The sequence below is a fragment of the Mustela lutreola genome, chromosome 1 (assembly GCF_030435805.1).
Source record: "Mustela lutreola isolate mMusLut2 chromosome 1, mMusLut2.pri, whole genome shotgun sequence".
In the NCBI taxonomy this organism is placed as follows: Eukaryota; Metazoa; Chordata; class Mammalia; order Carnivora; family Mustelidae; genus Mustela; species Mustela lutreola.
This window is the reverse complement of record NC_081290.1, coordinates 231,079,822-231,103,006: the sequence shown is the minus strand read 5'-3', so window position 1 is coordinate 231,103,006 and position 23,185 is coordinate 231,079,822. Positions and strand designations below refer to the sequence as shown.

At 37.5% G+C, this 23,185-nt stretch overlaps 1 protein-coding gene across 6 annotated transcripts in view; it reads right to left on the bottom strand.

Annotated features, from left to right (window-relative positions):
* C2CD3 (C2 domain containing 3 centriole elongation regulator) overlaps positions 1 to 23,185 on the bottom strand; it is a 155,874-nt gene that overhangs the window by 111,380 nt on the left and 21,309 nt on the right. For all 6 annotated transcript variants that reach the window (XM_059132807.1, XM_059132820.1, XM_059132789.1 and 3 more), the window contains exons 4-8: positions 20,351 to 20,574; positions 19,078 to 19,325; positions 12,448 to 12,580; positions 11,863 to 11,991; positions 1,624 to 1,771 (exon numbers count right to left, since the gene is read on the bottom strand). In XM_059132807.1, coding sequence (XP_058988790.1) covers positions 1,624 to 1,771; positions 11,863 to 11,991; positions 12,448 to 12,580; positions 19,078 to 19,325; positions 20,351 to 20,574 — 882 coding nt within the window. The remainder of the gene's footprint in view (positions 1 to 1,623; positions 1,772 to 11,862; positions 11,992 to 12,447; positions 12,581 to 19,077; positions 19,326 to 20,350; positions 20,575 to 23,185) is intronic.

The window sequence follows — 23,185 nt, the reverse complement described above, 5'->3', positions numbered from 1 at the left end:
AAAAAAAAAAAAAAGTAGTGATCTGAAGGGCACAAGCACCTGAATGTTTATAGCAGCAAGGTGCACAATAGCCAAACTAAGGAAAGAACCTAGACGTCGATCAACAGATGAAAGGATAAAGAAGATGTGGTATATATGTACTATGGAATACTATGCAGCCATCAAAAGAAATTAAATCTTGCCATTTGCAATGATGTGGATAGAACTAGAAGGTGTTAAATTGAGCAAAATAAGTCTATCAGAGAAAGACAATTATATGATCTCTCTGATATGAAGAATTTGAGGGAGGGTGGGGAGTTGTCGGGAGAGGGAAGGGAAAAATGAAACAAGATGGGATCGGGAGGGAGACAAGCCATAAGAGACTCTTAATGTCACAAGACAAACTGATTGTTTGCTGGGGTTGCTGGGGGCTGGTGGTGGGTAGGGAAAGGGTGGCTGGGTTGTAGACATTGGGGAGAGTATGGTGAGTGTTGTGAAATGTGTAAGCCTGATGATCCACAAACCTGTACCCCCGGGGCAAATAATATATGTTAATAAAAACAACAAAAAAAATAAAAATAAAAATAAAAAATACAAATAAAATAATGTGTAATAAATTTAAATTCTCTCTTTATCCCACAAGTAACAGAGTATCAGTGATGATTTTTTTTTTAAAGATTTTATTTATTTATTTGGCAGAGAGAGAGATAGGAGAAAGCAGGCTCCCTGCTGAGCAGAGCACCCAACGCAGGGCTCGAACCTAGGACTCTGGGATCATGACCTGAGCCCAAGGCAGAGGCCTTAACTCACTGAGCCACCCAGGTGCCCCTCAGTGATGATTTTTAAAACAGAAAGTCATGAAATGCTAATAATTCATAATATCTTTTAAATTCATCTCTTCGTTTCCAACCGCATTGCTGTCACTCTCATACATACCTCAAATAACCCAGTAGCTTCCTATCTCCTTCCAGGTATTCTCCCCTAAATTAGCTTCCTAAATCATTGCTAGATTAACGTTCCTTAACCACCAGTTTGATCATGTCATTTCTCCTCACCTGATATTCAAAGGCTTTCTGCAATATGCCAGGCTGCCTTACTGATGATGACTTTCGCACATATCTTCTCGTCAGTTCAAATTAGATCCCTTGCTTCTCTAGACGGGTCATTCTTTCTTTTACCATTTCATATCCTCTATCTCTCTAAATGCTTTTTTTTTTTTTTTTTTTAAAGTAAGCTCTATATATACTTAATGTGAGGCTAGAACTCACAACCTTGAGATCAAGAGTCCCATGCTGTACCAACTGAGCCAGCCAGCCACCTCTAAAATTCTTAACCTTACTAGGCCTGTCTCCTCATCTATAAAATGACATGTACTCTTGATTTCAGGAAACAAACTGAGGGTTGCTAGAGGTTGGGGGGAGGGATAGGGTGACTGGGTTATGGACACTGTGGAGGGTATATATACTACGGTGAGTGCTGTGAATTGTGTAAGACTGATGATTCACAGACCTGTACCCCTGAAACAAATAGTATATTACATATTAATTTTTTAAAAAATTTTTAAAGGAAAAGAACAATGACATATATAAAATATCTGACAAGTCTTGTTCTCTAATTTTCAAAGCTGTAGATTCAATGACTTACAGGTGCCGTGTAAAATAAGCTCTCCAGGAGACTCTGGTCATACTGAGGATCATTCAGCTCACTGCTACAATCCACATCACTCCCAGGAGATAGGGAATCTGGAGGAGAGCCAAGCCCATTCCAGTACCGACCTTGGGATAATTCAGCACTGTAGAGGTAAGAAAAACAAAGTAAAAGAACATTAAAAGAAGTTTCAGTTGCACTACAGTTTTCTAATTGAAAACCTTCTAAAGTTCTAAACATTAAAGAAGATATGTTAAGCAAAAGACTCACATTAGGGAGAAGACTATCTGATAAATATTTTCATATTATATTCTCCTTCCTCTGGGATGCCAACAGCTAGTATTCAAAAATAAACTACTAACCCTGATTATGATCTCATTCATTTATTTAACAAACATTTTTCTTTTCTGGGCAGCTATTATGTGCCAGGCATGGTGTTAGGTCTTGAGTGATACAGAGATGGTTAAACTAACTTGCTCTACTCTTACACTGCTTATGGTCTAGCAGGGAGGAAAAGAAGGTAAAGAATTATCTATAATTCAATGAGTTAAAAGCTCATGCTGTTTTTGTGAAGAATTCATAAATATGCCTTCTTCCATTAAGCAAAAATATGTTATTTAGGGTTAATTATGGCAAGATTAATTCCATGTGTGATATAGAAATAAGAAAAACAGATACCCCACTTACAAAAAGTTTGTGAATTTTTTTAAAAATTATTTTTATTAACATATAATGGACTATTTGCCCCAGGGGAACAAGTCTATGAATCATCGGTTTACACATTTCACAGCCCTCACCATAGCACATACCCTCCCCAATGTCCATCACCCAGCCACTCCATCCCTATTCCCCCAACCCCCAGCAACCCTGTTTGTTTTTTGAGATTAAGAGTCCCCAAAAGTTTGTAAATTGATAAGAAAAGTAAGCATACAAATACATGTATACTTCATTTTTGTCCTCCTAAAATAACTGGTACTGAATAGATACCTGTAAAGGACTTACTAAAGTCTTAATGAACATGTTATTAAAAATAAAAGCAAAATTTATTAAATGTACCAGACATTGTGCTAAGTATTTGTTATTAATTCTTTCAACTTTGCTTCCCTTTCATGCTAGTTGCTATACTTTTTCCCCTTCTTTTTTTTAAGTTTATTTAAGCAGTCTCTATACCCAACGTGGGGCTCAAACTCAAGACCCTGGGTCAAGAGTCACATGCTCTTTTAACTGAGCCAGCCAGGTGTCCCATTTCTGTCTTTAATTTCTCAAGAGAATAGCATATAATTACTACCTTCACATTAGATCATGTTCCTACATTTCTTGGAAGAAACAGATACTCAATAAATGTTCCTTTTCTCACTTTTTAAAATCTAAAGCAGGGTTTCTCAAATTTAGCACTACTTCAACGGTCGGTCAGATAATTCTTGGTCATTGGGAGCTATCCTGTACATTTTGTACCCCTCTAGACATTATAAAATGTGCCATGGGGCTGGGAGTAGGAGAAAACTGCCCCTCAGTTGACAACTACTGATCTACAGAAATCTCTCTCTCAAAGGTAAGAATAGTTCTCTAACTGCTACAACCCAACTAACAACTTCCCAAACACAGGGCATCTCTAGCTCCAGAGCACTGTTCCTTTTTGAAGCTTTACTTCTTGGCATTTTACATAACAATCACTTGCTATTTATAGTTACCCCTCACTTGGTTACGTCTTTTTTCCCTCCACTGCACACCTTTGAAGTTACCAAGATCACCACTGTTCAGTATTCAGTCCTCCCCATTTAATTTTTTTTTCAGTTAAGTTCTTTGAACTTATTCTACTGTCTATAACACATTAAAAGGCCATGCTGAGTTAAAATGGTGAGAGCAAGCATCTTTTGTTTCTTTTTTTTTTTTTTTAAAGATTTTATTTATTTATTTGACAGATAGATCACAAGTAGGCAGAGGCAGGCAGAGAGAGAGAGAGGAGGAAGCAGGCTCCCCGCCAAGCAGAGAGCCTGATGCAGGGCTCGATCCCAGGACTCTGGGATCATGACCTGAGCCGAAGGCAGAGGCTTTAACCCACTGAGCCACCCAGGCGCCCTGCATCTTTTGTTTCTAATCTTATAGGAAAAGCTTTCAGTGTTTCATCATTAACTATGATGTTTGTTGTGGGCTAGTGATTTATGGCCTTTGTTATTACGTTGAGGTACACTGCCCCCGCCCTTTAAGATTTTATTTATTCTGGAAAGAGAGAATGAGAGATCATGGAGCCTGAGCCAGAGCTTGATCTCAGGACCCTGAGGCATGACCTGAGCCCAAACTAAGAGTCAGATGCTTAACTGACTGAGCCACCAGGCGCCCAAGGTACACTGGTTCTATACACAGTTTGTTGGGAGGTTTTACCGTGAATGGGTATTGAATTCTATCAAATGCTTTTTCTGCATTTATTGAGAGGATCATATGACATTTATGCTTCTTTTTGTTAATACAGTGTATCACACTTACTGATTTGTGGCTGTTGAACTGTTTCTGCATCCCTGGAACAAATTCTACTTGATCATGGTATATGATCATTTTAATGTACTGTTGAGCTTATTTGCTACTTTGCTTAAGACTTTTGCATCTATGTTCATCAGGGATACTAGCCCATAATTTTCTTTTCTTGTAGCATCTTTGTCTGGCTTTAGCAGCAAGGTAATGCTGGCCTTGTGAAATGAGTTTGGATGTGTTCCCTCCTCTTCTGTGTTTTGGAAGAGATTGAGAAGGATTGATACTAGTTCTTTACATGAAGAACTAGAACTCACTAGTGGAGCCATCTAGTTTCAGACTTCAATTTGCTAGGCGATTTTTGATTACTCATTTAATCTTCTTACTAGTAATCAGTCTGCTCAGGTGTCTATTTCTGCATAATGCAGTTTTGACAGCTGTATATTTCCAGGAATTTACCAATTTCTTCTCGGTTTTCCAATTTGTTGGCATATAATTTTTCAGGGTAGTTTCTTATGATTGTACTTCCCTGGTATCAGTTATAATATCTCCGATTTCATTTATAATTTTAAGTCCTCTCTTTTTGTCTTCATAAGTCTAATAGTTTATCTATTCAAAAAAACCCCAACTCTTAGTTTCATTGATCTTTTATATTCTTTGTAGTTTATTTCATTTATTTCCACTCTGATTTTTGTTCTTTCCTTCCACCAACTTTGGGCTTAGTCTGTTCTTTCTCTAAGTTCCCTGAGATATAAATTTAGTTATTTTACTTGAGATCTTTCTTATTTTTTAATAAACACACTTATGCTATTGATTTTCTTCATAGGTCTGCTTTTGCTGCATCCCGTAACTTTAGGTACATTGTGTTTCCAATTTCCTCTGTCTCAAGTTACTTTGATTTCCCTGTTGATTTCTTCTTTGACCCACTGGTTGTTCAGGAACATGTTGTTTAATTTCCATACACTTGTAAATTTTCTAGTTTTCTTTTTGTAATTGATTTTTAATTTCATACTACTGTGGTCAGAAAAAAATGCCTACTATTTTAATCTCCTTAAATGTATTAATAACTATTTTATGGCCCAGTTTATGATCACAGAGAATTTCTATGTGTGCGTGAGAAAAATATGTATTTTGCTGCTATTAGGTGGAAAGTTCTATATATGTATATCAGGTCCATCTGGTTTGCGTCTTTTAAGTCCAGGATTTTCTTACTGATATTCTGTCTGGATGATCTATCCATTGTGGGATGTGGGATTTAAAGTTCCCTACTTTATTGTGTTGTTGTCTCTCCATTCAGATCTACTAACATTTGCTTTATGTATTTGGCTGCATCAATATTTACATTTATATCCTCTTGAGGAATTGACCAACTATCATTATATCATGACTTTCTTTACCTCTTGTTATAGTTTTAGGCTTAAAGTCTATTTGTCTGACCTAAGAATAGCTACCCCATACTCTCCCTTGGTTTCCACTTGCATGAAATCCTTTCATTTTGAGCTTATAAATCCTTAAAGTCTCCTGCAGGCTGCATATAGTTGGGTCTTATTTTTTTACCCATTGAGTACTCTCTGTCTTTTGGTTGGAGACTTTCTATCTACATTTTAAACAATTATTGATAGGCATGAACTTACTAGTATCATTTTGTTAACTGCTTCCTGGTTGATTTGTAGTTCCTTTCTTGTTCTCTTCCTTTGTGTTTTGGTGATTCACTGGAGTGGCATGTTTTAATTCCTTTATATTTTAGATATTTTACTATACACTTTTGCTCTGTGGTTACCATGAGGCTTACATATTTATAAATAACAGCCTCTTTTAGGGTGATATACCAACACACACAAAAGTTCCCCTACCTCATTTTCAATTTTTGATGTCACAGTTTGTAGCTTTATATCATGTATCCATTAACCAGTTATTATAGTTAAATTTATTTTTAATATTTTGTCTTTTAACCTTCATATTAGATTTATAAGTGAATTAACCATCACCATTGTAGTATTACAGTATTCTCAGTTTAACTATATATTTACCTTTAGCCATGAGTTTTAGAATTTTGTATGTTTTCTTGTTACTGCTTAGCATCTTTTTATTTCAGCTTGAAGAATTTCCTTTAATGTTTTTTTGTAAGGTTAGTCTAATGGTCATTAAGTCCTTCAGTTTTTGTTTATCTGGAAAATTCCTTATCTTCCCTTCCATTCTGAAGGACAGCTTTGCCAGATACAGTATTCTTGGCTGGCAGTTTTTTTTCTTTCAGCACTTTCGAATATATAATCCCACTGCCTTCTGGTCTGCAGGTTTTTCTTCTGTTGTTCTTTCTAAAGACTTATCTATTTATTTGAGAGAGGCAGGGGAGGGGCAGAGGGAGAGAGAGAGAATCTCAAGCAGACTCCCCACTGTGTGTGGAGCCTGACACTGGGCTTGATCTCATGACTCTGAGATCATGACCTGAGCTGAAATCACGAGATGGACGTTTAACTGACTGAGCCACCCAGGCACCTCTAGTTTACAGGTTTTGCTGAGAAATCTGCTAAAAAGTCTTATGGGGTATCCCCTGCCAGGAACAAGTTGCTTTTTGCTCTCTACTTTTAAGATTCTCTCCTTTTAACCTTTGACAATTTAATTATCTTGTGCTGCAGTATGGGTCTCCTTTGATTCATCTAACTTAAAACTCTCTGGGATTCCTGATTCTGGATGTCTGTTTCTTTCCTCAGGCTAGGGAAATTTTCAGCCATTATTTCTTTGACTATTTTTGCTCTTTTCTCTCTCTCTCACCTTCTTCTTCTGGGACCCCTATAATGTGTATACTGGTCTCTTGATTTCTCGTAAGTCCCTTATGCGATCTAAACTCCTTTTCATTCTTTTTTCTTTTTGTATCTCTTGACTGAATTCCACTGCTTTGTTTTTGAGTTTGCTGATTCTTTCTTCCCACTGATCTAGTCTGCTGTTGAACCCCTCTCAAATTTTTCAGTGAGTTATTGTGTTCTTTAGCTCTATAATTAGTTTGGTACTTTTTCTTTTTAAAGATTTTATTTATTTGGGGCGCCTGGGTGGCTCAGTGGGTTAAGCCGCTGCCTTCGGCTCAGGTCATGATCTCAGGGTCCTGGGATCGAGTCCCGCATTGGGCTCTCTGCTCAGCAGGGAGCCTGCTTCCTCCTCTCTCTCTCTCTCTGCCTGCCTCTCTGCCTACTTGTGATCTCTGTCTGTCAAATAAATAAATAAAATCTTTAAAAAAAAAAAGATTTTATTTATTTGACAGACAGAGATCACAAGTAGGCAGAGAGGCAGGCAGGGGGTGGGGGGGAGAAGCAGTCTCCATGCTGAGCAGAGAGCCTGATGCAGGGCTCAATCTCAGGACCCCGAGATCATGACCTGAGCCGAAGGCAGAGGCTTTAGCTTTAACCCATTGAGCCACCCAGGCACCCCAGTTTGGTACTCCTTATGACTGTTATTTCTAATTCTCTGTCAGGTAACTCACTTATCTCTGCTTTCCTAAGGTCTATTTCTGGATATTTATTCTGTCCTTTTGTTTGGAACATATTCTTTTGTTTCTTCATTTTCTTTGACTTTCTCTGTTGAATTCTGCATATTAGACAAAACAGTTACCTGTCTCAGTCCTGTCATAATATCCTAACAGACAGTTCTGACCTGTTTCTATTCTTGACAGTAGGAGATAAACCTCAGCAATTAGTTTGGCTCCCAAGCCCCTACCTCCTCATAAATTTTTCTGATTTCCAAGCCTCCTCCATTGTCCTTAGTAGATCCCAGTAGTTGAGGCCATGCAAAGACCCATCAGTGTCCCAAACAGGAGGATCAAAGTCAGTGCCTAGATGCACTCTGATTGGAAGCTGAACCCCAAATAGCAGCTGGGAAAGTGTGTATTATTATGAGTCACACTGGCTTTCGAATTAAGTGTTTTGGGAGCCCATACCTCTAGTGGGAGGCTTAAAAGTTGAGGCTAAATGTGGGGTCCAAATCCTTCACTCTTTAAGAAGTCAGGATGTAGAGGTTCCCTCTTGACTATATAGTACTACACTGGGGGTTTTAAAAAAAGTTTCATTTAGACATAATTTACATAAGATACAATTCACTCACTTAAAGTGAGTAATTCAGTTAGTTTTTTTGTATATTTACAGATATGAACAACCATCACCAGAGTCACTTTAAAACCTTAAAAAGAAACTATCCATTAGCTATTATCACTTACCCTCCCATCATACTCAGGAATAAAGAACCCACTAATCTACTTTCTTTTCTCTAGATTTGTCTATTTTGTATGTTTCATATAAATGGACTCACAAAATATGTTCTCTTTTGTTTTTGTTTTTTTTTTAAAGTTTTTTTTTTTTTTTCAAGATTTTATTTATTTATTTGTAAGAGACAGAGAGAGAGTGAGAGCAAGCACAGGCAGACAGAGTGGAAGGCAGAGTCAGAGGGAGAAGCAGGCTCCCTGCGGAGCAAGGAGCCCGATGTGGGACTCGATCCCAGGACGCCGGGATCATGACCTGAGCCAAAGGCAGCTGCTTAACCAACTGAGCCACCCAGGCGTCCCATATGTTCTCTTTTGTGACTAGCTTCTTTCATTGACATATTTTCAATGTTCGTCCATGCTAGAGCATGTTATCAGTAATTTATTACATTTTCTGGCCAAATAATATTAGATTTTATGAATATATTACTTTTTTTTTCATTCATTCATCTCATGAACATTTTAACTATAATGAATGCTGCTGCTATGGAAATTCATGTACATGTTTTTGCATGGATGTAGCTTTTATTTCACTTTGGTGTATATCTAAGAGCTGAATTGCTAGGTCACATGTTAACTCTACATATGTTAGAGTTATATGTTATATGTTAACTCTACATATAACAGTTTGAGAAAGTGGTGAACTATTTTCCGAAGTAGTATACCATTTTACACTGCTGTAAGCACGGTATGAAGGTTCCAAATTGTCCACATCCTCACCAATTTTACTACCTGATTTTTTTTTTTTTTTTTTAAACTACCTGATTTTTTGATTCAAGCCATCCTGGTGCTTATGAAGTGGTATCTCACTGTGGTGATATGTGTTTCCCTGACAACTAATGGTGCTGACATCTTTTCATGCATATATTAGCCATTTCACTATCTTCTTGGGAAAAATCTCTATTTCGATCCTTTGCCCATATTTTTAATTGAATGACTGGTCCTTTAATTATTAAGTTGTATGAATTCTTTATATACTTTAGATATAAATCCTTTATGAGATTTGCAAATATTTTCTTCCATTCTATGGTCCTTTTACTTTCTTAACAATGTCCTTTGAAGCACAAACATTTTTTATTTTAATTAACTCTAATTTATCTGGGTTTTTTTGTTGCTTGTCCTGTTGGTGTCATTTTTTTTTTTTTAAAGATTTTATTTATTTGACAGATAGAGATCACAAGTAGGCAGAAAGGCAGGCAGAGTAGGGGGGAGGAGCAGGCTCACTGCTGAGCAGAGAGTGCTGAGCAGAGAGCCCGATGTGGGGCTTGATCCCAGGACATTGGGATCATGACCTGAGCCGAAGGCAGAGGCTTTAACCCATTGGTGTCATTTTAAAGAATCTTTTTCTGAATCCAAGGACATAAAAATTTACCTCTATATTTCTGCTAAGAGCTATACAGTTTTAGCTCTTCCATTTAGCCATTTCATCCATTTTGAGTTTTTTGTATACGGTTTAAGATAATAATCCAACTTCATTTTTTGGCATGTAGCTGGCCAGTTGTCCCAATAGTATTTGTTGAAAAGACTATTCCTCACAAATTGGTCTTGATATCCTTGTATTAGTCAACCACAGACATAGGTTCCTCCTTCTTTCCTTACTCCCTCCATTCCTCTTCCTTCCTTCCTTCCATTATGTTCAGTTAGCCACCATACAGTATACATCATTAGTTTTTGATGTAGTGTTCAATGATTCATTAGTTGCATATAGCACCCAGTACTCTTCACTATACATGCCCTCCTTAATACCCATCACCCGGCCACACCTACCCTCCACTCCCTTCCATTCTGTAACCCTCAGCTTGTTTCCCAGAGTCCAGAGTCTCTCGTGGTTTGTCTGACATAGGTTTATTTATAAGCTCATTTCTATTCCATTAATTTATATGTCTGACCTTATATCAGTACCAAATGGACCTGTTATTTCTTTGTACTAAGTTTTAAAATAAGGAAGTGTGAATGGCACCTGGGTGGTGCAGTCAGTTAAGCATTCGACTCTTGGTTTTGGCTCCGTTTGGGATCTCAGGGTAGTGAGATTAAGCCACACGTCTGGCTCCTTATTTAATGTGGAGTCTGCTTAAGACCATCTTATCTTCTGTACCTCCCCCCATAAATAAAAAAATCTTTAAAAATAAAGGAAGTGTGAATCCCCCTAATTTTCTCTTTTTTGAGACTGTTTGGGCTATTCTGGGTCCCTTGCAATTTCACAGGAATTTTAGAATCAGTTTATTAATTTCTACAAAGAAGTCAGCTACAATACTGATAGGGATTGCACTGAATCATGAACTTGGGATTTTTATACTTATTTAGATCTTTTAAAATTTCTTTTTTTTAAATTTTTTATTTTCAGCATTTAACAGTATTCATTATTTTTGTACCACACCCAGTGCTCCATGCAATCTGTGCCCTCTATAATACCCACCACCTGGTACCCCGACCTCCCACCCCCCACCCCTTCAAAACCCTTAGATTGTTTTTCAGAGTCCATAGTCTCTCATGGTTCACCTCCCCTTCCAATTTCTCCCAACTCCCTTCTCCTACCTCCCCATGTCCTCCATGCTATTTGTTATGTTCCACAAATAAGTGAAACCATACGATAATTGACTCTCTCTGCTTGACTTATTTCACTCAGCATAATCTCTTTTAATAATAATGTCTTGTAGTTGCAGAGTTTATGTTTTACACTTCTTTTGTTAAATTTTTCCTAAGTGTTCTTATTACTGCTATTATAAATGGAATTTTTTCTTAATTTCATTTTTGGATTGCTCATTGCAAGTATATAGAAATACAATTGGTTTTTGTGTATTGATCTCATATCCTGCAATCTTCCAGAATTTATTAGTTCTAACTTTTTTTAGTGGATTTTTTAGGATTTTCTACATACCAGATCATGTCATCTGTGAATATAGTTGTTCTTCCTTCCCAATTTGGATGCCTCTTATTTTTTTTTCTGCCTAATTACATAGGCAACATAGGCTATATAAGAGACATACTAAGACCCTGAATTAACTTGTGTTTGCTTAAAATCTGAGGTTTTTAAAAAATTTATTTATTTGAAAGAGAGAGCGTTGGAGGGAGAGCAGAGGGAGAGAGAGAGATAAAGAATCTCAAGCAGGCTCCCTGATGTGATGGAGCCCAACACGGGGCTCGATCTCAAAATCCTGAGATGGTTCCTTGAGCTGAAACCAAGAATTGGGCACTTAATCAATTAAGCCACCCAGAAGCCCCTAAAATCTGAGTTTTTAAAATTATACCCTAATAATGGTGATGAAGATAAAGTTGGGAGATAAGAATGGAAAGGTGGGCTGGAGACCATTCTGTAAGTGAAGCTAAGAATAAAAGGCTAAAGACTAGATTTTTACTTAGTAGGTAATAAATAGTGATTTTTATTTAGTATGCAATGAGTAACCAAGGGAATGACTTGGCTACTCCACGCAAGTATTGCTTTCAGAAGATAAATCTGTTAACCAATATACACAATGAATTGAAGGAAGAATTTAAAAAGGAGAAAGATAGTTAAAAGTCCTTACCTGCCCAATAGCAGCTGGATAGCTCTGGTATCATCTTTTGTGTCATGTTTCCAAAATGTATTCTCAGTTGGAGGGAGGAGGTGATCTGTTATGTGGTCTTTAAACTGGTCCCTAGACAGGGCTTTGATTCTGTGGTGTGGAAAAGTACTTTTCTGAGTGGCTAATATACAGGAAAAATCTAAATCAGAATTAACTGAACTAAGAGATAGTACATGGAGATGATTCAACATGGAACACTTAACATCCTTCAGACATAACAACCTTAAATATATACAAAAGTTCACAATTTACAAAACCCTTTTCTACCTTAGATTCTAATTTCATGTCTGTAAGAGAGTTAGGAAAGAATATCTCCATTATACGTATAAGCCTGCCAGTTCACAGGGAGCAAAGAATTTAATTATTTACACATTTAGCAAGTACCAGTACTATGTCTAGATTGTGAGTATATAAACTCCTAGTTTAGGCTTCCTTTTCACCACATTAAGAATTATTTGCTGAATAAGTCTATAACTTAACAAAAAATATACATTAGCAACAATTAAGAAATGAACTGTTAGGAATCATCTTTATTCTGTAACTTACTGTGTTGAGGCTTTAAGAAAATCTTCCTTCATAGGAGGATGAACTTCATCCAACAACATGCTAGTATCTGGGCTTGATTTCATTGTAGAGATCACCATGGCATTACGCAGTTTATCACCTTGTTCTAACAGTGCTGAAGAAGGCAAAAGCAGAACATGGAAAATCTAAAATCCAACAGCAATACCTCCAATATTCAGCACCTTTCTATCTCTGACAAGACTTAACATATTATAAGACTTAGCATATTGTAATGACCTACCTGTTTGCTTTTCCCACTAGTTTGAGAATTTCTTGAGGACACTCACTTTACAATAAACAGTTTACAGAACTTCTATGAGAGGACTGTTTTATTTTTATTTATTTATTTATTTATTCATTTATTTGAGAGGACTGTTTCAAATGCTGGCATTACAGCAGTGAATGGAGTTTGTTCTGGAGGGAGGTCAGTCTCTCCAGAGTTGTTATACAATGGGAATCATTACATGAATGCACTGACTTTTCCAATTGTTTTTTATACATATTAAAGTTAATAATGTCTACATAATTATTTTTATATCCAGAGATCATACTGTATTCTATTACTTGTAATAGTTAATGTCACTATTAATGTCACCAAAAAACACTAACAGCTATACCAGTTATAACTTTAAGAAGCTACAGTGTTTACCTATTCCAAATTCATACTTTTATAAAGAATGCCAAAAAATGTCCATGACTTGTCTAAGATGATACAGCAGGTTAATAGAGAAGCTAGGATGAAGTCTTCAGACTTTCTGATAAAATTTACCCATCCCTGAGTAAAAATAATAATAACAACAGCAATAATAATTTACTGAACTCTTAAACACATGCTGGGCACTACTCTGTGTATATTAAATTAAATATATTCACTCGTTTATTCCTCCTAACGATTCTCTGAGATGGATACTACTATTTCATCTTCTAGATTAAGAAAATTGAGGCAGAGAGGATATGTAACTTGCTCAAGTTATACACACTGTATAACCAGAACGATCACAGCCTATAATTTTATTTATTGTTATTATTTTTTAAGACTTTAGCTTTTTCAGTAATCTCCACACCCAGTGCAGGGCTCAAACTCACAACCCTGAAATCAAGAGTTTCATGCTCCACCAAAGTGTCCCAGCTCGGTGCTCCACATCCTATGATTTTAATCACTATACTACTACATATAACCCCACTTTAGTTCTTAGACATCTTTTAAAAAGCTTAGGGCCAGTGGCATTATTCCAAGGAACAGTGGGAAGTATTTTTCCCTTGAGGTTCTGCAGTTGCTTTGGAGGTAACTGAGACTAGACACCAACTGTCCATTCTCTTAGTCTAGAGTTTTATAGCTTCTAAAACGAAAGAAGATATAGGGACCCCTGGGCTCAGTCGGTTGGGTGGATGTCCAACTCTTGGTTTCTGCTCAGATCATGATCTCAGGGTTGTGGGATGGAGCCCCACCTCGAGCCTGTGTTGGGCATGGAGACCGCTTTGGATTCTCTCTCTGTTCCCCCACCCCTCAGCCCCCTGTCCTGCACACATATGCACACATGCACTCCCTCTCAAGAAAGAGGGAGGAAGAAGAGGAGGTACAGGAGGTGGAGGAGGAGGAGGAGGAGATGATGATGATGATACGGTGGTCAGGCCAAGAAAAAAAAAAAAAAGAAGCCAAGAAGATCCATAAACATCAACATTTGTTAGTACAAAGAATTCAAAATATAGCTTACAAAGTAAAAAAAAAAAAAAAAAAAAACAAAAAACCCTGAAATATCACATATTCAGTGACAATACAACTAAATTAAAAGAAAATAAAGATCAACCATTCAGAATTCTAAGATAGTTCTCCCCAAGATTCCCGACTCATATATCTTCTCTCTGATTAAAACACTCATCTAAAGGTACTGCTTTAAAGGGATTTTACAGATGTAAAATCAGTTCCAAATCAGTCAATCTTAAGATAGGGAGATCATTTTGGTAGTCCAAACCTTTTAGCAGAGTTTTCTCTGGCCATTTGCAGGTTATGACAAAAGAGATTTGAAGCACGAGAAAGATTTAATGTATCATCACTGTCTTGAAGATGGAAGGGACCACATGGAAAGAGATGCAGGTGGCCTTTAGGAAGCTAACAGTGGCTTGCAGCTGATAGCAAGGAAATGGGACCTTAGTCCTATAACTGCAAGGAACTGAATTTAGTCAACAAGAATGAAATTGGGACTGCATTTTCCCCCAGCACTTACAGATGAGAATTTAGCTTGGTTGATATCCGATACCTTAAGCAGAAAACCTAACCATACCTTGTTGGACTTCTGAGCCACAGAACTGTGAGCTAATAAATGGATGTTGTTTTAACCCATTAAATTTGTGGTAATTTGTCATGCAGCAACAGAAAACTAGTATGTCCATTAATGCTACTACTCTGGAATATTGTTATAGTTTTTAAAATCTATGCATAAATATACATGTATTTATATATAGATTTCCTCTTTTGCAAAAACATGTATACCGTTTTAAAATTGTTTTTCACTTAATATACATTAACTTATTTCTATGTAAATAATGGCTGCACAAATTCATTCAGAATTCATTGTATTTTTTATTTAAGATTTTATTTATTTATTTGACAGAGAGAGAGAGAGCACAAGCAGGTGAAGCAGCAGAGGAAGAGGGAGAAGCAGACTCCCCAATAAGTAGGAAGCCAGGGTCTGGGGATCAAAACCGAAGCCGAAGGCAGATGCTTAAACAACTGTGTCACCCAGGCACCCGTTTTTTTTTTTTTTTTTTTTTTCTTTTTAATCTCTGAGATTCAGCCAAAAAATGGCTATCTTGTTTACTCAATGAGAAAGGGTAAGGAAAACATGGTCTTGCTAGCATTAGAAATTTGGCTGAAGATTGCTATGTGACCAGAAACCTTCTTTTAGTTTCTAGTTGGCTCTTGGCTTTACTCAATATAAAGTTCCTCAAATGAGGTGGGCACATTCAAATGTTTTATGAGTAAAGTGGATAATAACAAGCTGTGTTGATAATAAACCTCACTTGACTTCAGAACCATGAGGAAAACTGGCTTTTCTATAAATACTCAAAATGTTTTTGGAGAGATAATATCCTTGGTACCTTAACCATACCCAACTATCTTCAACTCCTTAAACACAACACTTCCTTCGTATTCTCAAAGCTCTGGGTATTTAATTCTATCAAATAATTTATCACTCGGTATTATAATTGTCTATTTCATCCAATGAACTTTGAGACAAGGGATTGGTCCTTGTTGATTTTTGTATCATCAGTGTCTCATACAGTGCCTAGTATATATCAGGCATTTAATAAAATGTTCTTCCACTGTTGCTTATATCAGACATAATTGTACTGTATCTGCTTTAGAGTCAGTTTCCTTTACTAGACTGAATTCCTTAAGGTCAAAGACTATATTTTATTTATCACTGCAACCCCAATACTCAAAACAATGACTGATCTAAAAGACTAGTGTTTTGTTTTGACTCACTCAAAAGTTACTTCTTGAATTAAATTGGGCTTGAAGTTTTTATCTCATTTAAAAAAAAAATTCCTCTGGGAATGGTAATATTTCAAAAGGGACTTAAACAGTCATTTACATCTAAATGGTAAAAAGTACTTAAGATACTTTCCAAAAGCAGGTTTTAAAAAGGAAATAAACATTGAGGAAATCAAGTAGGACAAATTTGAGCACAGGTGGTCCATCCACTAGCCTCCAAGTGGTCTGGCTGTTGAAACAGCCATTCTTGGAAAAGCTTTTCTAAAGTTTGAGGCATGGTAACAAAAAAACTTCTGACCTTCCCTTCTCAAGGGAAGCTGGTACCTACACTCTAAGAGCTGTCATGGCATCAACCTGTACTTCAACTCAATAATCACTCCCTGAACACAAAGAAGGCACCCAGGTGGGTTTAGGACAAATGTTTCCCTTGTTTATTACGCACATGCCATGGGCACAGCTCCTGTTAAACACAAGAAGATGTGCAGCTTCTGGTTTTTGGTCCAACTCCTTGCTATCTATTCCAAACCCAATTCTCAAAAGCAGGATGTGTAGTTTGTTTCATCAATGCTAGCTGGTTCACTAATTCAGCCCTGTACCCCTTTTCTGGTGTCATGTCAGTCCAATAAAGACCAAGAAGATATTTAAGTATTTGTTAGATCCCTCTCACAATCTCAGCTCTAGACCTACTTACTAGTATGAGCGACTTAGTCTTCCACTGTTTTGTGGCTGGAAGGGATCTTAAAAGATCCTATCTGTCCATTTGATGATTCAATACAATCTGTAAAAGTCCTGACAGGATGATTAGCTAGCTCCTCTTTTCCAGCGATAGAGAATCCACTACCTCTTGAAGCTGTCCTTTCCCATTCTGCACAGGTGTTATTATTAACTCAGACGGAGTCATAATCTGTCTTGTTACATCTGTAAGCCAATTGATCCTCATAACTCTCAGGGAAGAGGCTGCACACTGGCAGTCCGTGGGCTGTACTTGTCATATTTTGTTTGGCCTCAACAGTTGGCCAGCAAAATCTTGATTTAAGGAAAAAAGAAAAAAAGAAAAAAAGAAAAAAAGAAAAAAAAAAAAAAAGGCTGGCTTAGGTAAACAATGAACTTACAGTAGGATAAAGTAGAGGACCTTACCTTAGAGTCTAACTGGAGCTGAAGAGCAGCTTCCACTTTGATAGGACAGGAGCTTCCTAATTCTGAGCTTGTGTTTTCATTTTAGAATGGTGGTAACAGGGCGCCTGGGTGGCTCAGTGGGTTAAGCCGCTGCCTTCAGCTCAGGTCATGATCTCAGGGTCCTGGGATCGAGTCCCGCATCGGGCTCTCTGCTCGGCAGGGAGCCTGCTTCCCTCTCTCTCTCTCTCTGCCTGCCTCTCTGCCTACTTGTGACCTCTGTCTGTCAAATAAACAAATAAAATCTTAAAAAAAAAAAAAAAAGAAAAAGAAAAAAAGAATGGTGGTAACAATCCCTACCTCACTTGGTTTTTGTAAGATTATGTGTATAAGGCACTTGGCATAGTAGTTAGCATACAATGAATGCTCACTAAATGGTAGCCTCTTGTGAAAATAAATATCTCTTAGTAGTCCTTTCATAAACGTAGTTATTTTCCTTAAAAGGAACTCATTTTCTTTAGATCTTTACTCTCATATTACCTTCTTAATGAGGTTTTCCTTTGCCAACCTATGTAAAACTAACATCCTCTTATGTGCCCTGCTTCATTTTTTTTTTTTTCCAACTGCCATTATCACCATCTAACACTACATAGTTACTTATTTATCCAGTTTATCATTGGTCTTCCCATCTAGGATATAAGATCCATAGGGCAGAAATTTTTGTTTTCATTTAAATTACTGTATTCCTGAAACCTAGAAGAATGCCAGACATTTGATAGGTACTAAATAAGTAACTGCTTAATGAGTGAACATATAATCTTTCTCAAAGTCTGGTACCTAAGCAAAATATTGCAGGTGTGAGCTTACAAGTACAAGCAGTATAGTAAAATGGAACAATTTGTTCTTGTTAATGTAGCCTAGGATTGCCCTGAAGGTTAAAATTAATACACTATCTAAGAGACTCTTAACTATAGGAAACAAATTAAAGGTTGCTGGAGGGGAGGTGGGGGGGGATGGGGTAACCTGGGTGATGGGCATTAGGGAGGGCACTTGATGTAATGAGCACCGGATGCTAAATGCAATTGATAAATCACTGAATTCTACCTATGAAACTAATAATACACTATATGTTAAATAACTGAATTTAAATAAAATTTAAAAAATAAAAAAGATTGTAATCAGAGTATATTTTCAAAAACAGAGGATCACAGACATTTCAGTTGAAAAAAAAAATGAACAGAATGTCTTTCTTTATGAAAAAAAAATCCTTACTAATGTAAATTTTGTACCCAAATAGTTATTTTAGAGAATTTTCTACTAATGCTGCAGATACTCTACTTCGGAAATTTACTAGTGAGGATGGAGACAAATCCCCATCATGCTCCTGATGTCACGGAGATAAATGGTTGAGCATTACACATAACATAAGGCATCTCAATTGCTTTTATAATATCACCTCTAAATAATCCTATTTGGATTTATTTCAGTTTAAGCCCTTATACAAGTAAACTGACACCTTTCTACTTCTGCTTAGCTGTAAGTCATATTTAATTCCCAGACTTAAGATCAGCAGTTGCTATGCAATGAAGGTTCCCACTGAGACCAAGAATTTTCAGGACATGAAGCAGATTTGGTACAAGCGTCTGCACAGGAGTGCAAGTGTATCTCCTGATGGGATAAAAACTATATTTGCCTTGAATTATTTGGGAAAAAAATAAAGAATAATATTTCTCTATGATAAACTTTCCCCCCATATCCAGGTTCATTTTAAATGGCTCCTTCCCTAAACATACAATTTTAAGTACCTAGTATTTATTTAGAAGTAACTTACTGGTTTAAAAGAGCTGCCTCTAAATGGTGAGCAATTCAGAACTTTAGTGAGATCACTCACTTTTATTTGGTTATTTATTTCAAACAGAAGTCTTGGTTCTCTTTGAAGACCGGCTGACAAGCAGAGTAATCCCAATAAATATAGCTTAGTCTTGTCACAAATACATACATACCTGAAAGAAGGTCCTTGGTAGGGGGGTTGTTTGAAGAAAGAATGCATGAGTCGCTGTGACTCTTGGCCACTGTCCTAATTTGAGGCTGGAATTCAGAACTGTTAAGAAGGGACATCTGCTTCCTTGGGGCCTTGCCTTTCAGAGTCATAGACTCTAAACTCCGTCCTGAATTAAGATGGTGGTGTAGTCCGAAGAAAGAGTCCTTTATTGTATCAGAGTTCTCTGTAAAATACAAGTGGTCCTTTCCCCTGTTATAAAATAAAGGAGAACTTTAGCAATATATTACCTACTGTGGTAACATTTCACTTTGTCAGAGACAGAAAGTGTATCAGTAGTTTATAGCAGTGTAAACTGCTTCGACTTTGTAAATCTGTTTTTCATCTCCCAAATGAAATAAATACATGTTTTATCTACAGTTGTATGGTTGTGGCTGAAGTGAGACAATGAAATAGAGAGCTCAGCTGGGGCACCTGGGTGGCTCAGTCAGTTAAGTGTCTGACTCTTGGTTTCGGCCCAGGTCATGATCTCAAGTCATAAGCTTGAACCCCATGTTGGGCTCTGTGCTCAGCAGGGAGTCTGCTTGAAGATTCTCTCCCTCTGCCCCTCCCCTCACTTGTGCACATGCAAGTGTGTGTCCTCTCTCTCTCAAATAAATAAATCTTGAAAAAAGAGAAAGAACTTAGTGCAGAGCCCAACACAAAGCAAATGCTTTGTAATTATTTAAAATAAAAATCTAGGGGTGCCTGGGTGGCTCAGTCAGTTAAGCATCCGCCTTTGGCTCAGGTTGTGATTCCAGAGTCCTGGAATCTAGCCCCGCATCTGGCTCCGCAGGGAGCCTGCTTCTCCCTCCCTTTGCCTCTCTCTTCTCCCTCCCTTTGCCGCTCTGCCTGCCTGTGTTCTCCTTCTGTCAAATAAATAAATAAAATCTTTAAAAAAACCAAACTAACTTATTGCTCTTACTCCAGCCTGTTTCATGAACTACTGCCCTTTCCCTCTTTTTCCCTCATGGGCATTTATCATGGCATCTGTATATGACTTAGTTATACTTATTTATCTGTACAATGGCCTCCCCACCAGATTGTGAGCAGTCCCCAAAGACAAGAATTGTGTCTTATTAATTTCTATGCCTAGTACTTGTTACTAGACCAGGCACACAGTGGGTACTTAATAGTTGTTTGCTGAATGAACGACTATTTTCAATATTTCATCCAAACACAAATAAAAAACAGAAATTATGAAGTGGGAGTTAGCTGAAAGACTGGTGACTGGTTACCTTGGAGTGGTTGATCTACTACTGTTAGCTGCTAACTCTTGTCCATCAATTTTGGTGGTAGGCATCCTATGGGGCCTTGATGGAACCAGAAACTGGCTACTGCTGGGTTCAGTATATTCTCTGAATTCCTGCTCAGATAAAAGCACATTTTCTTTCACATCGGTGGATGGAAGAGGGTTGTAGCTATCATAAGTTTCTGACAGAGGCTCCAGGGCAAGTGAGACCTGAAAGAGACATACATGTAATATACCATAAATTTGCTTCTGCATTGACTATTTTTTTAAGCTTTTATTTATTTATTTATTTATTTATTTACTTATTTATTTATCAGAGAGAGAGAGAGAGAGCGAGCGAGAGCACGAGCACACAGGCAGGCAGAGTGGCAGCAGAGGCAGAGGGAGAAGCAGGCTCCCCGCCGAGCAAGGAGCCTGATGTGGGACTTGATCCCAGGATGCTGGGATCATGACCTGAGCCGAAGACAGCTGCTTAACCAACTGAGCCACCCAGGCGTCCCTGCATTGACTAATTTTAAGACTCCCTGCTTAATATAAATGAATAGTCCCCATTCCTTGTAGGATCAAGTTCAAATTCCTGCAGAAGCCTCATCTCTTACTTTGCTCTCCTCCTCCATTCCTCTCTCCCAGATATACCAATCACTTAAGATTCTCTCAATGTACCTTACATTTCATTCCCTAAGGCCTTGTATATGCAATTTCTTCCAGTATTACTTTCTTTGTGAAAATTTGTTTTTAATTCTTTAAAGATTTTTATTTATTTGAGAAAGAGAAGACAAGTGGGGGGTAGGAGTAGGTAGACAGAGGGAGAAGCAGACTACCCATTGAGCAGAGAGCCAGACTTATGGCTTGATCCCTAAGCTGATGGCAGATGCTTAATCGAGTAAGTTACCAGGCGTCCCTGCGAAAACTTCTCTGTGCCCAGGTAGAGATGTCATGGCCACTACCTTCTTTACGTTTCCACTTCTTCTGTGTCTACCCAACAATATAACCCCCGTTTATTGAACTCTTTACTAAAGGCCATAAGGTATGCTAAGTTGCTCACATGGAGAAGCTCATGTGATGATATAACTCCATCAGGAAAGTATATTATTCTATTTGAAGATTTTTTAAGAAAGCTTATAGGAGTTATTTGTAACTTTAGTTTATTCACTACCCTGATTAGGTTAATTCCTTGAAGGCATGCACTTGTCTTTTTCATTTTTGTATGGGCTAATCAGCACAATAAACACTCGGCATACAAGCCTTTAATGCTTAATAATATCTAATTATTATGTCTGATGAATAAGAGAATAACACCACCTTCTACATCCTTATTGTTGGTTATTTAAGAAAAATAAGGTCCTAGTTCTATGCTGGATATAGACAGGGTAAAGAAGAAGAAACATTAATATGAAAAGAAATCACTTGAAGTTTATTTTATCATCTCATCTCCAGGTTCTCTATTAAATGGCTCTCCAGTCCTCTGAAAAGCCTAATGGAAGAACAAAGCCTAAAAAAATAGAGTCTAAAGCAAAACTTTAGGAAAGAAGTTGAAGAATATACTGCAAAAGAAAGAGTAATGGTGTTGAAAGTTCTATTACAATGAGGGAGAAATCAGAAGGCATTGTTCCAGCAGCCCAAGTCAAATAATGATGAAGGGGCTAAAACAAAGATGAAAGGTTGAAGTTAGATATTTCAAGATGTCTCTCGAAAGGTCAATGGGATAATTTGTGCAGAGAAACTGCCAAGGTCCAGACTCAATAAAATATACTTGGGTCTTGATGAGAATTTTGTTCTTGAACAGTTAACATAAAGTCCTTTAAATCTATTCACCACCAAGATTTTTTTACAAAGACAAATGACAGGAATGCAGTAGGATAAATATTCTGTGTAGTGATCACTATAATAGCATCACATAAAGTCCTGGCTGCCTAATATAAATGTCAGAAAGTATTCCCTTACCATTCATCATTTCCCAAAAAACTGCCTCTATATTTTATAAACAAAGAAGACACTGAGAATAAAGGCATATGTCCATGGCCTTAACAATGACTTGCTGTCTGGCTACTGAGTTTTGCTTTTTCTCTAAGCAGATCCAAACCAATCACAAAACAGATCATAGGCCTATACTACCAGTGACCTTAAAGAGATAAGTAAGTCCAGGTACCTGCCAGACCAATCTTACAATCAAAACATGTGCCAGCCTAACTCCTCTACTCAATTAACAAATATCTGTTGATACTAGCTTAGTGCCAGGCTCTGTGCTACCTGCCTGAGGCAAAGAGATGAATAAAACATGGAGCCTGACCCAGAGGATGGCGGTATCTTGTAGAGGACCTTAAAGAGACAAATTTTAATTTAAAATGGTTCACTCTGAGATAAGGGTGTGTATCAGGCAGTAAGAGAAAAAGGGGTCTGAAACTGGGGCAGAGGTGAGGAAGGAGTGCCACCGTTTCCAGAAGTGAAACATAAACATCTGGATTTGGAATCTTAAATATGAATGGTATAGGTAAGGCTGAGGGAGAGGAGACTGAGGTAAAACATACCAGGCAGAGGGAAGAGCTTGAGTCAAACTTTAAAGGTATAAAATACTGTTCCAGCAATTCCTACAAGTTCAAGGGATTGCCACTCCTAACCCCTCTGCTTTCACCCAAAATACTCCTATATTCATCTTCCAGACCATCATTCTTGTCCACCTCAGTCATGCTCCCCTCCCCCAATCATGTTCACTCTTGTGCTCACTCCTCTGCCAACCTCTTTATGGAGCCCTGTAGGATTTCTATTTATACAAACTACTTTACCACTTCAACTGAACATCTCTTTCTTAAAATGCCCCAAT